Source organism: Equus asinus, chromosome 10, assembly GCF_041296235.1.
Source record: "Equus asinus isolate D_3611 breed Donkey chromosome 10, EquAss-T2T_v2, whole genome shotgun sequence".
Classification (NCBI taxonomy): domain Eukaryota; kingdom Metazoa; phylum Chordata; class Mammalia; order Perissodactyla; family Equidae; genus Equus; species Equus asinus.
Genome location: NC_091799.1, coordinates 77,917,452 through 77,937,152, shown reverse-complemented (window position 1 = coordinate 77,937,152; position 19,701 = coordinate 77,917,452). Strand labels below are relative to the sequence as shown.

Genomic DNA, 19,701 nt, shown 5'->3' with positions numbered 1-19,701 from the left:
TGTTTGGATTTCTTGTCTCAGTTTCTTGTCTCAATTTCTGCTGCATTTGACCAAGTACCTACTAAACCTCCACTCGTAATAGTGGGCCTCCCGCTGGATCTCCCAACCCAGCTCAGATCTGAGACTCCATTTCAGATGATGTTGCTTCTACCAATCAATGAGACAGCCAGGGCTCACTTCCGATTAGCCCTGGGCTCACATCTCCATCAGCCCAAGATCATGACTATAGCATTTGGATGTATTTTCTTCCAGGCTCTTGTGTGTATGTATGTACAGACACAGATAGAGATGTAGATTTTTTTTTTTTTACAGAAGTGAAATTATACTGTATATACTAGAAGTATTTATACTATATATACTTATTAAAGTATGTAAATTATATATGCTTGAAGTATAAATTATATATCTTTATTAAAGTATATTTTATATAAGGTGTATATATTATATATAGTGTAAGTATATATACTGGGAAATTATACTATATATATATTTTAAAGTATACTATATTTTATATTATATATTAATGTATAGTATATTATACTATAAATGTGTATTAAAGCATACACATATAGGTAAATTAAAGTATATACAGGTAAGGTATGTATACTTTACTATATATTTATTAAAACAATACAGCATCTGATGAGAGGTTTTTGTATTATTATTGAGCTTATAATAGTTTACAACATTGTGAAATTTCAGTTGTACATTATTTGTTAGCCATTCACCCCTTCACCCTTTGTGCCCACTCCCCCCCCCCCATTCCCCCTGGAAACCACTAAATACTTCTCTTTGGCCGTGTGTTTATCTTCCACATATGAGTGGAATCATGCAGTGTTTGTCTTTCGCTATCTGGCTTATTTCGCTTGACATAATACCCTTGATAAGAGTTTTTACTGTTGCTGTTAACTGTTCTTCTAGAGATAACATTATATTTAATGGCTACCTGGTGTCCCATCTTATGAATGGACCCTGGTTTATTTCCATAAGTAGTGTTGGGCAGACAGAGAAACTGGGTGGGGAAAGCGGGAGGTGAGTGTGCATAAATCCAGGTCTGTCTGATTCCCAGGCCCTTGTGGCCACGCTCCAGTGCAGCCTTGTAAATAGAGAGCTGGGCCGGGGTCCAAGAGCCCTGGATCCTGGTCCGGTTGTGTGTTCTTCGGAAAGCTGCTTCCCTTTTTTTAACCTCAGTTTCCTCATCTGAAAAATAATGGGATTGGACTTAATCTCTGAGGTCCCTTTATCTCTCTGACTTTACCTTGGCATTTCCCACTATTTCCCAAGAAAGTCCTAGATGGCTTTTGACCAAATTATTTCTGACTGATGTCTCACTAATGCCTGAGACACTTGATACCTGGTTCCTGGTGGAACCCTGACTAACAGCGAAAAACCTGGAGGTAAGGGAGCGAACTGATCCACGCTACAAATTGGGGGAACTTTGAAAACATTTTGCGAGGTGAAAGAAGCCAGATACAAAGGTCACATACTTGCTGATAGCGTATGTCATATAAAGAGTTCCCCTTTTGTCTAAAGGATCGTGCGGAAGCTTTCTAGAATTTCCAGAGATAAAGTTGACACTGGTAGTTGACTCATTCATTCAGCAGTCAGTCACTGAGTGATTAAGTGTCTATACTGTGACAGGTGAGTTATTGGTCTTGGTTTCACTGAGCTGAGTAAGGCTTAGTCCCACCCTTGTTTAGCTCACAGTCACAGAACAGACAATTTCAGCACACTGTGATCAGTGCTCGAAGGCTTGGAAAGCAGCCACGGGGAGAAGAGAATGCCAGGAAGGACAGCCGAGGGGCTAGTGAGGAGTTGCCTGTCAGGCCCTTGAGACCTCGTAGAGATCCTGGATCTCTGTAAGTTCAGAGAACGTCTGCTGTGGGTGAGATGTTTTGCCAAGTGCTGGGGACAAGAGTCCATTCAAAGATGCCTAAGCCTCGACCTCTGTCATCCAGGAGACCTGCATCTGGAGTGAGACTGACGTCAACAGTCTACCGTAGAGGCAGAAGGCACTGAGGGCTGGGCAGGACCGCCTGATTTTGCATGCACCCCGCTTTCTCTGGTACTCTTGGCTCCACAATTAATCAAAATATTTCACCCCTATTCTGTAAGGGATCTACTTTTCCATCTTTCTACGCCATCTTCTAGTTCACTTACATCTTAGGCTTGGAAAACTCATCAAGCTGACATGGGTTTAGGGGGAGGGTGAATAGCATTTGTTGTCTTTAACTAAAGAATTGAGAAATTTTATTCGCAAAGGAGATAAAATCTCAACCAAATAACGATATAAACTGATCACCATGTTTTGGGCTTTGGTGGTTCAAGAGTTCCAGCTTACTTCATTTACCTTTGAGTGAATGGAGTCTCATAAATGATTCACTCTGCCCAAACTCGCTAAGAATCAGAATGCCAAGTTATTAATTTTCAGTGGGAAATATAACTGGGGCCAAGGCTTTTGGTGCAAATCCACTGAGAAGACTAAATTATGCATCCTGAAGTATGATTATAGTGGGGTAAACCAGATATCTTAAAGGATATTTATTTTAAATGATATTATGTGATTCTGAAAGTAATGTGTTTCTGAAGAACATTTACGAAATATAGAAATGTATAAAAAAGAAAATTAAAATCACTCAACCGCATCATCTAGAAAAAATGACTGTTAACATTTTAGTTTTATTTCCCTTTATAGCTTTTTAAATAACATCTGTACTTAAAAAAACATAAAATAGAGTGCAAAGTCTGATATTTGTCTAAGTGTTTAGAGAAAGTCAGGAAAAACTCTTATGATTTAAACTTGGCAAAGGAGTAAGAGTGGCATTAGTAAGATGGTGGGGACTCAATTTCTTTATTGTTTGAACATTTTTGTCATGATCATATATATTTAAAACATTTTTTGTTGAGGTGAAATTCACATAATATAAAATTGACTACTTTATGGTTAAAGTAAACAAATCAGTGACATTTAGCACATTCACAATATTGTGCAACCACCACCCCTATCTAGTTCCAAAACATTTTTATTACCCTCAAAAGGAAACTGCAACCATTAAGCAGTTACTCCCTTTTCCTCCCTCCCTCAGCCCCTGGCAACCACCAGTCTGCTTTCTCTCTCTTTGGATCTACCTATTCTGGATATTCCGTATCAGTGCAATCATTCAGTGTGATTTGTATCTGGCTTCTTTCACTTAGCAAAATGTTTTCAAAGTTCCCCCAATTTGTAGCGTGGATTAGTGCTTCATTCCTTTTAATGGCCGAATGATGTTCTGTCATATGTTTATACCACAGTTTGTTCATCTGTTCATCCCTTGATGGACTTTTGGGCTATTTCCACCTTTTGGCTATTGTGATTAGTGCTGCTACGAAGATTTGTGTATAAGTATTTGTTTGAGTCCCTACTTTCAATTCTTTGGAATATATTCCTAGGAATAGAATTCCTGGGTCATATGGTAGTTATTATTTTAACTTTTTGAGGATCTCTCAAAATGGTTTCCATAGCACTGAAGCCATTTTATAGTCCCACCAGCAGTGTACAAGGGTTTCAGTTTCTCCACATCCTCACCAACACTTACTTCCTTTTTTTTTTTTTTTTAAGAGATTGGCACCTGAGCAAACATCTGTTGCCAATCTTCTTCTTTTTTTTTTTCCCTTCTTCTTCTCCCCAAAGCCCTCCAGTACATAGCTGTATATTCTAGTTGTGGGTCCTTCTGGCTCTGCTATATGGAACACGGTCTCAGCATGGCCTGATGAGTGGTACTAGGTCCAAGCCCAGGATCCAAACTGGCGAAACCATGGGCCGCCGGAGCAGAGCACACAAACTCAACCACTTGGCCACAGGGCTGGCCCCTCCATCCATGTTTTTATTGTAGTTATTTTCATGGTTTTGATTTGTATTTCCTTCATGACTAATGATGTTAAGCGTATTTTCATGTGCTTCTTGGCCATTTTTATATCTTCTTTGGAGAAATGTCCACTCAAGTCACTTGCATATTTTTAAAATTGAGTTTGTCTTTTTGTTGTTGAGTTGTAAGAGTTCTTTATTTATAGTGATTTGCACATGTTTTCTCCCACTCCATGGGTTGTCTTTTCAGTTTCGTGATAATGTTCTTTGGTGTACAAAAGGTTTTAACTTTAATGAAGTTCAGTTTGTCTATTTTTTTGTTTGTTGCTCATGCTTTTGGTGTCATAGCTAAGGACCCGTTACCGAATCTGAGGTCATGGAGTCCACACTGAGATTTTAGTTAGCACCCTGACCATCCCCAGCATCACGTTTACAAGCTGTCACAAGGATGGGTGACTTTCGGGGAAGATAGCTATTGATGGCTATTATCTTGTATTTTATGGATGTTCTTGTTAATCTCACTTCCACAGAATGAATTTTCTGGGATTTTCTTCTAAATTCTGAGGGTAATATCTTATTTGGAATCCTGAAGCCGTCTGCCATGTGGGCCAATCACATGAAGAACTTCAGGCTTGTATCTACCAGGGATGCTTTTCGGATTGTCTGGCTCCATCCAGAGCCCCATCCTTGTCATCTATACCCTGAGCTTGGCAGGACATTATGGGAGCCATGCAGCGTTCTTCCCAAACGTCCTGTTCCCTATGACCTTTGATTGGGCAAGATGCTGATGCTCCTGTCTTAACACTGGGGGACAGTGCAGAAAAGGGGAGGTCTTAGTATTAAAGAGATCTATATTTAAATCCCATATAGTTTTCTGTAAGTTGTTTAAGCTCACAGAGCTTGTTTCCTTATCTACAAAAAGTCACCATCTCACAGGTTTATAGTCAGTATCACATGAGATAAGATATATATATAAAGCAGCTAGCACAGAGCCTGGTAGCTAGTGTGTGCTCAATATTGGTGGTGTTGGGATTTTTACCTCCCTGTGAGAAAAATAGCATGCATAGAATGGAAATTTTGAAACATTTTTTCAGAATTGGAGATTGCTTCTGTTTTTATTGTCAAAAGCAGGTACTCTCTTGCCTTTTTAACTAAGCGCTGGAGGGTTTCAGCTCACTAGGGGAAATCTCCACAGAGCCAGAGAAATGAGTGCTTCGGAGACAATGTCTGCTATACCACGGCCGAGCAGACACCAGCTGATTTTATCAACACAGTTTTAATCTTTTCAACACCTTGGCACCCTTCCCACTTTACTTTAGACCCCCTCAAACCAACAAGTGAAACCAGTTGAGTCAACAGTACACATTCCTTTTGAGTCTGGACGTTTCCTCCGCTGAAGTGGAAAGTGATGCTTTGTTCTTCTCTAAGAGCTAACAATGACTTAACTCACTCCGGGCCCATCCTCCCTCTGGGTCATTTCCTAAGCTCACTGACCTTGGTGAACCTGTTTCGTGTTTGAATCACTATTCATTTACAGACTCTCACACGCCACTAAATGCACTAAACTCGTAATCGCTCGTTACTTCATATGAGTTTGTTGTGTGTCTCCAACCAGGTTCCTTCCTTAAGCTAGGAACTTGTCACAACTATTTTATTTCACACTAAGTGCCTAGTATGTTGCTGGTTTCCTCCAAGGAGTTCAGTGAATTCTTGCCAGAGGTGTTTTAAGTTTTAATGCTTGGAAATATAAGCAATCATGTCTCGAGACTGGATATGCTCCCACTTTATAGCTATTTAATAAACTATGAAATAGTGACTCTCAAAAAGAAAACTTTCATTTTTGATTTGCAGAAATAGGAAATTTACAGCAAAAACTCCTCTTTCTTTTCTCAGCCTTGCTGTAAATTTCTAAACCAGTTAGATTGTCCAATAAAGTATCCTTTTGTTTCATTTAACTGCTTATCAATTTATTAACTTTCTGTGTATTGTTAAGCAAGTCATTTCATTCATCTAGGTCTTAATTTCTTTATCTGCCAAGTGATTTCTAAATTTCCTTCCAGCTTTCTAAGGTGTCTGATTCTAAGATGCACACGTGAGCAATATTTTCCAAAGCTAAACAATGATGATATTGAACAGTTTAATTATCTGTGACTATTCAGTCATATGCCTCTTAAATGGTATTTCATATCTTGTTTTGGTCTTTCAGTCTTGTCTGAACCTTTACCGTTGACTCCTGAATCACTGGAAGTTTCCATCAATTCTGCACAACAGTGTTTGCACTTACAGTGGCGTGTCCACAGTCTTGCTTATCATCAGGAATTGAAAATGGTTTTTCAGATAGAGATCAGTAGAATTAATACATCCAATGTCATCCGGGTCGTAAGTATTTCTTTTTTTGACTCAATATTTTAAAAATCCTTTTCCGATGCCATGATTTGTCTTTTATAATATCAAAAAAATCCCAATATGGGGGGCTGGCCCCGTGGCTGAGTGGTTAAGTTAACATGCTCTGCTGCAGGCTGCCCAGTATTTCATCGGTTCGAATCCTGGGCTCAGACATGGCACCGCTCATCGAGCCACGCTGAGGCGGCATCCCATATGCCACAACTAGAAGGACCCACAGCGAAGAATATACAACTATGTACTGGGGGGGCTTTGGGGAGAAAAAGGAAAAAAATTAAATCTTAAAAAAAAAAAATCCCAATATGGAAACATTTTGGCAACTTAAAACAGTTTGCCTAAATAATTGCATTTCTGTGTTTTTAGTTAAGAGGATCTGGGACAAAGTAACATGACAACTTTGGTAGGTTGGCTGTGATGTGTTAATAAAATAGATCATTTCCTCAGTTCTGCTCTGTCTCCTAAGGCATTGGATCTGTCCTTATGCGTACGGGATTCTAAAAATCCATGAAGATCAACCGTGTTATTCTTCGTCCTTCTTTCTTCCATGTCCACCAGAGATTTTCCTAAACCAGGTGTAATTGACAACATTTTTCTTGCCAGTGTGGCTTCCTGTCAGTTTCTTTGCTTATACCTACTCAAATGCAAGGAAGAACGAGTCCTAGCACTTATGTTCTAGTCAGCAAACAGGTTCTTCGTGGACCAACCATGTTGGATAGTAACTTACGGTGTCCTTTGTTGCTTCACTTGTGGCTTTTTCTACAACAAATTAAATTATGAAAATCCTTTATTTCACATTCTTTTTGCTTTTGAATTATTTGGGATAGATTTTTCATTCGTCTTGGTTCAAGTCACAGTTGCGTCTGTTTCACTGATGCTTCCCCATCTAGTGTATTGGGACCCTTCAGTGGTTTCTTTCCATTACCCTTTGTGGTCTGGAGAACCTTAATAATCTGTACACACATCGTGTTCCTTCATTGTCATGGGATGTTGAAGGACAGTGGAATGTTTTCTTATTGAAGGGAACAGAGAATTTGCCTGGAGGAAGGGAAACATAGGGACGTGTCATTGCTGAGAAGCTCCATTTGCGCAGTGGAGGCCCACTCTGCTCTCAGGCCGTGGTGGATGGGTACAGGGGTCCAGATGGTTACCTCTTTTAGTGACGCATAAAAGCCACTAATTTTAAGGCCTCCAGTTACTTTCCATATCCATTATTGCATTTGAGATCTGAGTGAGTGCCCTAAGTTAAATATAGTTCTCTCTCTGTCGATTTAGGATTGATACCACGTCTATAATTCCATCCCTCAAAGGGCAGTTTCCCACACTGAGAGTTGTTTAGTGTTCTAATTTTAAACAATAGCAGTGCTTATGTACAGCTGTGTACGTCCCACCATCGGCACGTTCTTCCCACTAATCCCACCTTTAGCACACCTTCCCACTATCCCGCCATCTGCACGTCTTCCCACCATCCCGCCATTGGCACATCTTCCCACTATCTTACCTCATACTGATAATTTATGTATTTTCATATTTTTTATATTTTTGATGGATTCACTGGTTGTTGATTGGGTTGTTGATTAGTAAAACATTAAGCAAAGGTCATATTGAGGCTATGAGTTGTATAAGAAAAAGAAATTTGAGAAAAGTGCTGGAGGAATTCATATAAAACTAGATTTAACGCCATTAGCAAAAGTAATATTAACCAGAGACCAAGTGGATCCCATTCTTTTTTTTTTTTTTTTTAAGGATTGGCACCTGGGCTAACAACTGATGCCAATCTTTTTTTTTTTCTGCTTTATCTCCCCAACCCCCCCCCCCCACCCCATACACAGTTGTATATCTTAGTTGCAGGTCCTTCTAGTTGTGGGATGTGGGAGGCCGCCTCAACATAGCCTGATGAGCGGTGCCATGTCCATGCCCAAGATCCGAACCCTGGGCTGCTGCAGTGGAGCGTGCGAACTTAACCACTCGGCCACGGAGCTGGGCCCCCCCCCCATTCTTTATTTTTCTAACAGGCAGTTGTTCATATCTGTTTTCACCTTTGATTCATAGAATAATTCTCTTTTCAAGGTAAAGCAGCTTGTGGAACCTACTCTGTAACCTACTAAGGCCCAGGAACTTGGAGGTAGAATTTTACCTTGTCCATTGTGTTGTCCCCATAACACCAGCCCAGCCTGACCGCAAAAGAAGAGAAAACCAAGGCACAGAGAGGTTTGATGTGCTCAAGGTGACAGAGCCAGGGTATTATCATTCTTCACTCCCGTCCCCAGACAGGGATGATGGCCACATGCAGCCTCCCCGGGTCTTCAGTGGCCATGTGTCCCAGAACAGACTATACCATGGGAAGCCGTTGTCTGAACCTCTCAGGCCTGAAGACTAGGAGACAAGTAAGATCCCCTGCCTGTTAAGGGGGAGAAAGCCAGCCAAGAGAGGCCGCATTTGTCTCGCCCATAATCTCGCTTTCATAGGGCAGCTCCCTGTAATGCAGTCCTGACAGGGCACCCTCCCTCATGCCGAGAAGGGGCAACATCTAGACTCATGTCTCAGATTATTGTGTTCCCAAATCAGCCAAAGGAAAAACATCGTGATCCAGGTGCTTACAGCTGGACCAGGGACGCTGAGCCATCTCCCAGATGGCGCCGGCCACTCAGAGCCCTGCTGGCAGCTGCGTCACATGGTCTCACCTTGGGCTGGCTTCTGCCCTCAACCTTTCCAGCCACGTGCTGTATGTTTCTGTCAATGGCAGGGGAAGGCAGAGTAGAGTAACAACAGCTCAATCTTGGATGGGGGCCTGGGGCGTGAGTCAGTGAGGGATAAGCTCACGCCTCAGGAACGAGTCAGTGACCTCAGTTGGACTTCTGTGTAAATGTATGTGCCAGTTTCTTGTGACTTACTTGTGTCTGCCAGGGCCAAATTAAACTTGCCACTTCAAGTCATGAACACAGTCCAAACACAATTCATCACATTTATAAAATCGCTGAATTGATGCATTCAAGGGAACTTTTATCTCCTCCATTACAAGGCTATAAACACCACAAAGCACAAGTTGTGGTTAGACAGAATCCACACAAATGGTATCTGAGAAAAATGGAGCCCACTGCATACCAATGACCGGATGAAATCATTCAGCACATAGTTGTAGACTGTGGGCCCAGGTCCGGGCATTATTCAAGGCATTGGGTCTCTCGGTGCTGAGCAAAAATGAGGAGGCAAACACACGAATAAGACTATCCTAGACGTGAGAAGTGCGATTCAGGTCGCTGACGAGGGGCTGTGGGGTTGGGGTTAGGCCTGACCTTCTCCAGCAACTTGGGGGAAGGGCTTTTTGAGCCAAAATTTGAAAGATTAGAAGCTAATTTAGCATGAAGGGTGGAGAAGAATGTTCTGGGAAGATCCAGTAGGTGTGAGCAGAGGCCCTGAGGGAAAACGACTGTGACCTTTCAGGCCTGAAAGCACAGAGCAGGTGGGGTAGGCGAGACGGTGGAGTGGACCGCACAGGACGGACCACACAGGACACTGAGGGTCATGCTCAGGTTTTGTTTTTATCCTGAGAGCATTAAGAAGAAGGGGACTGACTGACAAGAGCTGATTGGAAGTTTTAAGGAAGCCCACTCTGGCTGCACATTGGAGAGAAGTTGGGAGCACTGGAGAAGGCAACGTGTGGCTAGTATGAAGCAACCTGTGGGGTCCAGAGGAGAGGTGCCTGGACTGGGTGGTGACAGTGAGGACGAGAGAAGTGGCTGAATTCGAGAGAGATATGAGAGGTGAAATCCAGTCTGTGTCTTCTGACGTGATAGTGAGGTCACCATTATTGACGTAGTTCCTTTTTTTTTTTGGTATTGACTCTTAAATTAAACAATATTTAAGCAAAATGTAGTTAAGATTGCTCATGTTCAATAGTGAAAATTGCACGGATCAGGACCCCAAAACTTGTAGTTAAAAAAATACATTTGTAATCTAGAAATAAAGGAATGCAATAAATTGAAATAAAATATAAGCGTTTTAAAAACCGGAGCTCAGCCTAGAGTGAAATGGACCTGCGTGATTGGATGCTGCCCAGGGGGACTGAGGCGTTGCCACTCCAGGCTGTGTTTGCTTCTGCCATGGGCGCTGTTTAAGGTTAGAAACCTGGGAAGGGGAAGGCACAGAAGGAAGGCCTCCAAGTTTGCCGGCTCCTGGTTGTGTGTGACTTGTGTGTTGCCCCATCCTCTCCACTGTAGGACTTGGCAAGGACCCTTAGAAACATGGATGCAGACTCAGTTTTCCCCAGGAAGTGCCAGGTCTTTGTTGTCTCCATCTCCCAGCTGTGGGGGCAGAAAGCGGGCATCCTGGAGGGCCCACTGAGGAGCATGAGGGCCTGGAGCTGTGGGGCCCACAAAGAAGAGTAAAGCACAGGCCCTGCAGTCTTGGGGCAGGTTGGAGTCCGATTGTAGATGGCCTTCAATGACATGGTAAGGTGTAAAGGAGCCATTGAAACAGGATGAATTAGAGAATGAAAATGCCAGTATCTTATAAAAATTAAGACTAAAGTCTGTGCTGGAAGACCAAATTGTAGTTCAACTTGGACAAACTCCCCGGGAGCTCAGTGTAAGACGATCCTATGTGGTTGACATCTTTGGAGACTAAAGATTCTGACAGATGGCGCTCAAGGGAGGAAGATGGTCCATGTGGCCCTACATCTGAAAAGACAACAACAAGAACAGAAACCAAGGGAGTCATAGAGAGCCATCTGTTGACTCCTGGGAGACAGTGGAACTCCTGGGTACCATGAAGAGCTGCCTCATCTACTGAGATTTGGCCAGCTTGATCTGACTCTGGCTGAAACTGAATATAAAAAAATACTCACCAATGCTGCTTATTTTTAAAAGCTGACACAATTAATTCTCTAGTTTACAAGAATTTTCCAGCAGTCTCTATGTGACCAGCACTGTGCGTACCTTCTGTCTCTGACTTGAGTAGCTTCTATTTTCTCTCTCACTTGCTCCACTACCCCTCTGGAATTGGACAGCCAGAGAGAATGAGAGACGAGTTTTCCAAAATCAGGAGGCTTTGTCTGGTTCCTTGCTGAGACATCAGAGCACAGGAAGCTGGCTGGTTAAGAACGGGCTGTCCTTGCACATGTTGTAGAGTTGCAGTGGGCTCTTAGATGAGTGCTTTAGGATCAGTCCAGTCAAGGCATTGTCCAGGGCAGCATGACTGCGTTTACAAATTTTTCTCTTTATTTCTAGGACTACTATAGCACCACTGTGAAGTGGAACCAAGTTCTGCAGTGGAGCTGGGAATCCGAGCTCCCTTTGGAATGTGCAACACACTTTGTAAGGATAAGGAGTAGGGTGGACGATGCTAGGGTTCCCGAGCCGAGGTTCTGGAGCAACTGGAGTTCATGGAAGGAAGTAAATGGTAAGCAGCGAGGTGATAAAAGAGGGTAAGGGCTTACTACGTAATATTATTTGGGGATCAATAGTCAAATAATGGAAGTCCTTTTTGAGGAACTCTGGGTAGACACCGACATTGTTTTCCTTTGGCTCCTGTAGGAACTAAAATGCATGGGAGCGAAACTTGCCAGTGGGAGGTAGATGTCTGAGGATTTGCTTCTGAATTTATTCATTGAGATAATTATGAAAATTCAGGCATTTTGTATTTACTCTTCAAACATGTGAAGCATGTTCATTATAGAATACTCAGTGAAGACAGCAGGACATAAATTGCACATATGTTTATATTAGAACAACACAAAATGTGTATGCGTCTAGAGCAGAAGTTGGGAAGCTCTTTCTGTAAAGGGTAAGATAGGAAATATTTCAGGCTTTGCAGACCCTATGATGTCTGTCGTAGCTATGTAACTCTACCACTGTAGCATTAAAGCAGTCATAGGCAACATGTCAACGAATGATGTGTTCCAATAAAACTTTATTTACAACAAGAGACAGTGGGGTGGAATTGGCCCATAGTTTGCCAATCCCTAATGTAGAGAGAAGGGAGGGAAATGTGGAAAGATGAAAGCAGCTTTTCATTTGAGTAATGGGATTATGGATAAATATGTTTTAAATCACTCATTTTTCATTATTTAACTTTGTTGTAAATAGAATTTAAAGTGGGTTTGCCAGCCATCTCTTATGTCTCAGTTAAGCTCTGGGCCAGTTCTAAAGCAACGGCATTTGGCTTTCTCAAATATGAACCCTGCCAGACTATCTGAAATTCTTGCCAATAGAACCATTCCTTTATGAAGCATTTGTGCAAATGTATTAACTCAAACTGATAACACGTTAACCCATGAGTAGCCTAGTGATTAGTTTAAGACTAATAATAGAATTAGGTCTACATTCTAGTCACTATTTTAAGCACTATCCATATTAATTTATTCTCACATCAGCCCTATGAAACATGCATTATTCTTATCCCCACTTCACAGATAGGGAAACTGAGGCACAGATCGCTTAAGGAATCTATATAAGGTCAGCAAGCAGTAGAGCTGGAATTCCAGTCCAGCCATCCTGGCTCCAGAGGCCATGCTCTTAGCATTACATCCTACTGCTGAAAGAGGGACACACATAAAAATAGAGGTTAAAAAGATAGTAAGAGAGAAATAAGGTCCATAATATACAGCTTTGATAAAACGGACTAGATTTCTCAAAACTATAACCTCCAAATGTACTCAAGAATAAATGGAAAACCTGATTATTCCTAACCCCTAAAGCACTGGTTCTCAACCATGGTTGCACCTTAAGATCACCTGGGCACCTTACTCTGCCTGGGTGACATTAGTGACGGAAATTTCAGTGGCCTGGTGGCTCGGCAGCCAGACTGCTGCAGGCTGAGTGAGCAGGGGGGAGATGAAACCTGAGCACTAAGTGTAGGCAGCTCCTTCAGGGAGGCCCCTTGTGGAGGAGCGGGTGGCAGGAGGCAGGCATGGAGAGGACTGTGGATTTGCTTAAAATGGGAGAGACTTAAGGATCATATATGCTAAAGGGCCGTGTAAAAGGAGAGACTGAAACAAAAGGAGATATTCGAGTGACTGGCGTTTCTGAGAAGGTGGGAAGAAATGTGACCTATGATACAATTTAGAGATTATGAGGGCATGTGGCTTTGGAGCTGGGCAGACCTGACGAGTATGAATGTGGCTTTACCCCTTGCTGGCTGAATGAACATGGGCTCAGTCCTACCTGTTGCATTGTTGTAAAGTGGGAAGGATGATGTGAGATAATGGACATGCCACTTATCACAGGGCGTCACTCATGCCTCAGCTCAACAGAGAGCAGCTACAGCTGTCATGATAACTAAACACCAGCAATAATACAATAATCTGTAGTGGTGACAGTCACGGCGCTGTCTTTGGTAGTAAGAACAGCAGCGGTATTAGCGTTAAAATGGGAGCTACGGTACAAAGGATTGTTTTGCAGGCAGCAAAGTTTATAGGTTTGCTGTAGAAATTTAGCCTCCTGTTTTCTCCAGGAGGTGGAAAAAGCTAAAGTTACAGTCTGAGAGTGAGACAGGTAGGGGCTGGTTTGAATTTTGAGTGAGATTCTGAGCTGTCTGTTTTTATCTTGCAGAACAGAATTCTCTTGGACACAAAGCATCGTCTGTTTTCCCTGTAGATAAGCTGGTGGAAGAAGGCTCCAATGTCACCATTTGTTACATTTCTAGGAGCCATCAAAATAACGTATCGTGTTATTTGGACGGTGTACGGATGCATGTCGAACAACTTGATCCAAATGTGTCTGCATTCCACGTGAATAATGTTGCTTTCGTTAGGGAAACAGGAACAAATATCTTTTGTGAGATGGACCCTAAAGATGACGCAGGCACTGTTCTCTTTGTCTCAAGTAAGTATGTGCACGCTCTGTGCCCTCTCTTCCCATTTCCTATGGAATAGGTGGAATCTTCTTGACCAGAAGACAAGTAAACATTTCCCTCATGATCTCAATCTTCTTTTGTTTCCCAAGTCTTTTAGGAGAGTATCTGGAAAAGATACCCTGAAGCAATACTTCCAGGATTTCCTGTTGTTCTCTTGTCCCTACTGACAATTTTATTCCTAGAAACCGACAGCATTAAGAAGGAGAAAGTTCAGGTCATGACCTGGACCACTGAGAAAATATCCTGCATTCCTTTAGCCATACTGGAATTACCACAAGATGGCAGAGGGAGGAGAGGGGCTGCAGGTGGACGACCCCAGAGAGGTCCCCAAGGTCGTGCCCAGAAGACCAGGGTTGGAATCCTCTTCCTGTGGCTGGGCATGCCATCTTGGCCAAGTTTCCTAGCCTCTCTGAGGCAGTTTCTGCCTCCGTGAAATGGAGACAAGGGTGGTGGTTGTGAGGATTACTGAACATGGCCCCAGTACACTAGCTGCACAGAGCAGGAATTCAGCAGGTGGAGGCCATCACTGTTCTTAACTGGGTGTGGAAAATGTCAGGTGCCTCCATTTTTATGTAGGTATGTGTGCTCATGCCCACTGGCCTCCTGTGCTTTGTCTTGAGACCTCCCTTCCCCTTCACAGTGGGGTGATAACTGTGACTCCTCCCTCCCTGCTTCTCCTGCCAAAGGCCTTCTCCAGTCTCCTGAACACTCAGTTCACATGTGGCTCTTGGGGTGTGGCCTCTAAGAATAGCAGTGACTCTGGGGACTTGGAGGTGTGGCACCAGTCCTTGGAACTCTCAGCTCCCAGCTGCTGAGTTTAGAAGCTTCCCGAAATCTGACTGATTTCCTGGCGTCCCAGGCACAGCCCCCAGGCTCTCTGTAAGCCACAGCATCTGGGATGAAACACCCTGCACTTCTGCTTCCTGTTATCCGTTCTTTCTTTCATTCTCTTGGTCTGTCTCTCATTAGCCACACTTATTGGGTGCCTACCAGCGGGCCCTGGGGATACAGCTTTCATCAGATAGGCACAGTGCAGACCACTTGCAGAACACCGACCACCCGTCTCCCACGATACCCCAGAAAGGCATAAGGGAAGGGAGGAGAAGGGGCCAAGATGGCGGGACGCCTGAAATGTGACTTTTGAAGCTGCCAATGTGAAGGCTTCCATTTATGTGATGAGAGTGACTCCACTGCCTCAGACCCCAAAGGGAACTTTCCATTTTGGTTGCCTTTCAATAAAGGGATTTAACGAGGTCTTTCGTCTGATTTTCCTTTGTATGGACAGAAGTACTTGAGGAGCCCAAGGACTTTTCTTGTGAAACCCAGGACTTCAAGACTTTGCATTGCACTTGGGATCCCGGGAGCGACACTAGCTTGGTTAGGAAACAGCCTTACCAAAGCTACACTTTATTTGAATCGTAAGTCAGCTCTGGTCACGTTACTGACAGATCCTTCCTTGTTTAAAGTGCTTGTGACAACATAACCAAAGCCCCGTTTAGATGTGGCAAAAAGTTGGAGCAACTATTTTAAAATCACCCTGCCAGGGTCAGAAAGAACTCTTTAAGTGGTCACAAGTGTATAATTCTTTCTTCCTGAGTTTTGGTAAAGGAAAATGTAGCCCCCAAATAATAAGAAACATAGTTAATGGTGAATCTTGATGTGAAAATAGTTCCATATGGTGATCTGGGTCTACTTAATTTCTGACTTTTTAAGAATATCCAAAGTAAATTAAAAAGAATTCTCACCACTCATGAGGGAGAGTCAGCAATTCATCATTGCACATTTAACCACATAAATCAAATTCGTTGAAACAGTATTTTCATTATTGGTGTTTGTTGGTGATGGATCCATGCTGTTGTGTGAACATGGTTCTAAAGCCCCTGAGTGTGCCCCAAGGCATACAGGGATGCTTTGACAAAAGTGTAAACCCTGAAATTATTGTTTTGTTTTTTTTTAAAGATTTTCTGGGGAAAAGAGACTTTGTGAACACAAAAACTGGTGTGATTGGCAAATAGCTCAAGACTCACAAGAAATGTATAACTTCACACTCGTGGCTGAAAACTACTTAAGGAAGAGAAGTGTCAATATTCTTTTTAACCTGACTCATCGAGGTGAGACTAGAGTGTCATCGTCCACTGTGGTTACTAATCTATCTTTGTAGTCTATTCATTGTCAGTGCTGCGGAGTATTTCATTGTGTAAATATACAATGTTTTATTCATGTTTCTCCTTTGATGAACTTTCAGATTGTGTCAAGGTTTTTGCTTTTGGGTACAGTGTTAATATGAGCATTTTTATACATGTATCCAGTACACATCTACAGTTTTTTTGAGTATATACCTAAGAGTGGAATTGGTGAGGACATAGGAACTAATGAGAAAAATGTCAAATTATTTTCCAAAGTGGTTGTACCCAATATATTGTCGACTTAGAAAAACGAGACTACTGCAAAACAAAAGGAGAGCATTTGTCTGGGGTCTTAGAGTTGGAATTTGGGGAACACAGGTTCTGGTAGCTGCCAGAAAAGTGTCCTCCTGAGTAGTAAAAGTCAGGAGTTTTTGTTAACAACAAGGAGAGCCCAGAACAATTACCTTAGTCATTTGTTAGGGAGGATAAATTTATGTTACAATTCAGTAGCACACTCAAGGACATCTTCTTGTCACCAGAAAAGGTAGGGTTTTGTACAATCCTTCAGAAATTCCTTTTCCTCAGCACATAACTCCCTTTTGGCAAGTCAGCAAGGTCAGCACAGGTTCTTTTTTTTTTCGTGAGGAAGATTCGCCCTAAGTTAACATCTGTCACCAATCCTCTTCTTTTTGCTGAGGAAGACTGGCCCTGAGCTAACATCTGTGCCCATCTTCCTGCATTTTATACATGGGATGCCTGCCACAGCATGGGTTGATAAGTTGTGCATAGGTCTGTGCCCAGGATCTGAACCTGTGAACCCTGGGCTGTGGAAGCAGAATGTGCAAATTTAACTGCTGTGCCTCCAGGCAGGCCCCCCAGTTTCATGTTTTTAACAAGATGGAATCCAGAGTACAAAATGGAGTCAACTCCATTCCACTGTTGTCAACTCATTCCACATTTCCCCTTTGGCTCATGATTTTTCCAGAAGAAAACATCAACAGAGCAACATTAGTCCCTGGAGGCCAGAGTGGTTTGGTTACCTGCTCTGGTTCCATCCAGTCCCTCGGTGGGGGAGTCTTGTGAAAGAGTCAACAGCAATTTCCTCTAAATCTTTGGATCCACAAAATCCATCTTGATGAAAAGCATCTAACATGGTCATCCGAGCAAACGTCAGCTGAGCCATTGAGTGAGTTACAGCAGAGGGTGCAATTTTTAGTAAGGACTTGATTAACATGATGCATGTTATTAAGAGTAACAACAATCATCTATTTTGTAATACTGTGTTAACCATGACCCTGTTCCTCCTGGTAACCAGCAAAAGAGATTGAAATAATCCCTAAGTCCTGGCGTGTGTCCTATTTCAACCAATAAGTTGATAATTATCCTTTATTGTTTTTAATTCTTGTGTCACCTTGTCACATTGGTTAACGTAAAACAATATTCTTCTCCTAATAGGGTACAGATTCCTCCTTGTTGGGCTGTTAAGATATCTAGTGCCCTTCTAATTTGTAGGACAAATTGTGGCAGGCTATCAATTTGGCTTTCTTGATTTTCAGATGCTTGAACAGAAGCCTTGAAAGTAGTGGCCGTGACAATAGAAAGGTTGTAGATCGCTTTCAGTATGTAGGAGAGTAGATAAAAAGAGTTCTCCCAATAGGATCATTAAGAGAAAAGTAGGAAGGGAATAAGAAACTGTTCAGTGAGAGAGGATATACAAAATATAGAGGCCTGGTCCAGAATCTAGGAAAAGCCGTCCGCTGCAATTCCCGGAAGTCTCCAGTGGCTGTGCAGGTCCAGTCAGGGTTTGGTGCTTTTTTTCAGGGGGGACGTGTGAATCCGAGAGTCTGCTCCTTGGAGTTTGGTGGTGCAAGGGTTGGTTAACAGTACTCCATAAGGTCCCTTCCAGTGAGGTTGGAGCGAGTCTTTCTAAAGGTGTCTTTTCTAGTAGCTGAGAGCTCTGGGCTGCAGATTATGAGTCTGCTGTTTTTGTCTTCCAGGAGCGCACTGTGGAAAGGTTATTCTACCACAATATGAGGATTCTCTGTGGATTTGATTAAGGCTTTGCAAAACTGGAGTAGGTCCCCTTTCCTCAGCCTTGGATCAAAGGAAGCAGGGGCTGGGGGCAGTGGGCATCTTGTCACAAGGAGAACAGATTCTTACTGAACTTATGCAAATACATATATTGTCATGAAAAATAAGAATATTTAATAAGAGTTTCAGAATTCTGGAGGGATCAGGAGGGGGAAAAAAGATAAATGCTTCAGCTTTTGTTGCAAAGATACACTTTTCTAAATTGTTGTAAATCATAGATAGCTTAAAGGAGAGGCGAGAAAGGGGTCTTTTACATCTGGAAAACAAAACATCAAAGCCGTCAGTTTCCCAATAGGATTTTAGAAATTCCCGCCCAGTTCAGTGTTATGATCCTAAAGTTATCAAAAACCTGAATTCAAGAGTACTTGTCAAAGTCTTTTCTATGAATCTCCTTGAAGATGAAGTACTTTTGCAGGCACAATTTTTGCCAAAGCATCAGAGTAAAACAATAAATATCTATAAGTAATTAAGAAGCTTAAAAATGCCCATTATTAAAGATCTGTTGAGAGTTCCTTATAATGCAATTGACAAGGGAATTTGGTTATTTTTATGACATACAACATTTGAAGATGATAATTGGAGTTATGATTGATAACATGATATTAGGACATATCAGAGTTCCGTGAATTTTACATAATTTCTGGAGCACTTATAACATATACCTTTAGAGACACAATGTAAAGAAGGCTTTGTATTACTTCTTATTTGACAATGGTTCCCATATAATTTAGCATATCAAATAAGGCTAATTAGAGGCCGGCCCACTGGAGTAGCAGTTAGTTCACATGCTCCACTTTGGTGGCCCAGGGTTTGTGGGTTCAGATCCCAGGAGTGGACCTACACAGTGTTCATCAAGCCAGGCTATGGAGGCGTCCCACATACAAAATACAGGAACGTTGGCACAGATGTTAGCTCAGGGACAATCTTCCTCACCAAAAAAAAAAAAAAAAAAAAAAGCCTAATTAGTTTAATCTCTCTCAGATCAAATAAACTTTATTTAGAGTTTGATTTTTTTGGGAAATCTGTCAAAAAGTATCAAAAAGGTTTTAAAATATTTGATAAAATAGGACCACAGATTTTTTTATGAAACAATACTTAAGTATTCATTTAACCAGAATAATGAAGAGATTTTAAAGGCAAATACAGAAAATTACGTAGTTCTAAGCAAAACCCAGCTCTTTTAATATTGAGAAAACTCAGTTTTTCTATGTAATCGAACACCTGGTAAAGACAAAACACAGTATCTTGGTTTCCTATGCAGATGACATTAAAGGTAAAGAAACTTTGTTTACAATTTCGTGTTAAGAGCAGATCAATTATCTGAAAAGACTGTCATTTATTGTAGAGAAAAACCAAATTCTGATTTTGCACTGTGCACTTTTGATA

General features: G+C 42.0%; 1 protein-coding gene across 8 annotated transcripts in view; it reads left to right on the top strand.

Moving 5' to 3' along the window:
* Positions 1–19,701, top strand: part of OSMR (oncostatin M receptor) — a 61,320-nt gene that overhangs the window by 15,270 nt on the left and 26,349 nt on the right. For 5 of the 8 annotated variants that reach the window (XR_011506498.1, XM_044779399.2, XM_044779397.2 and 2 more), the window contains exons 3-7: positions 6,051–6,223; positions 11,473–11,644; positions 13,795–14,067; positions 15,384–15,516; positions 16,058–16,209. Coding sequence is in view for 7 of the 8 variants with exons in the window: in XM_044779399.2 (XP_044635334.2) it covers positions 6,051–6,223; positions 11,473–11,644; positions 13,795–14,067; positions 15,384–15,516; positions 16,058–16,209 (903 nt within the window). In the remaining variant the exon portion in view is untranslated. Of the gene's footprint in view, positions 1–6,050; positions 6,224–11,472; positions 11,645–13,794; positions 14,068–15,383; positions 15,517–16,057; positions 16,210–18,221; positions 19,250–19,701 lie in introns of those variants that run through there. The other 3 variants (XM_070519744.1, XM_070519745.1, XM_044779401.2) reach the window with 2 other exon arrangements.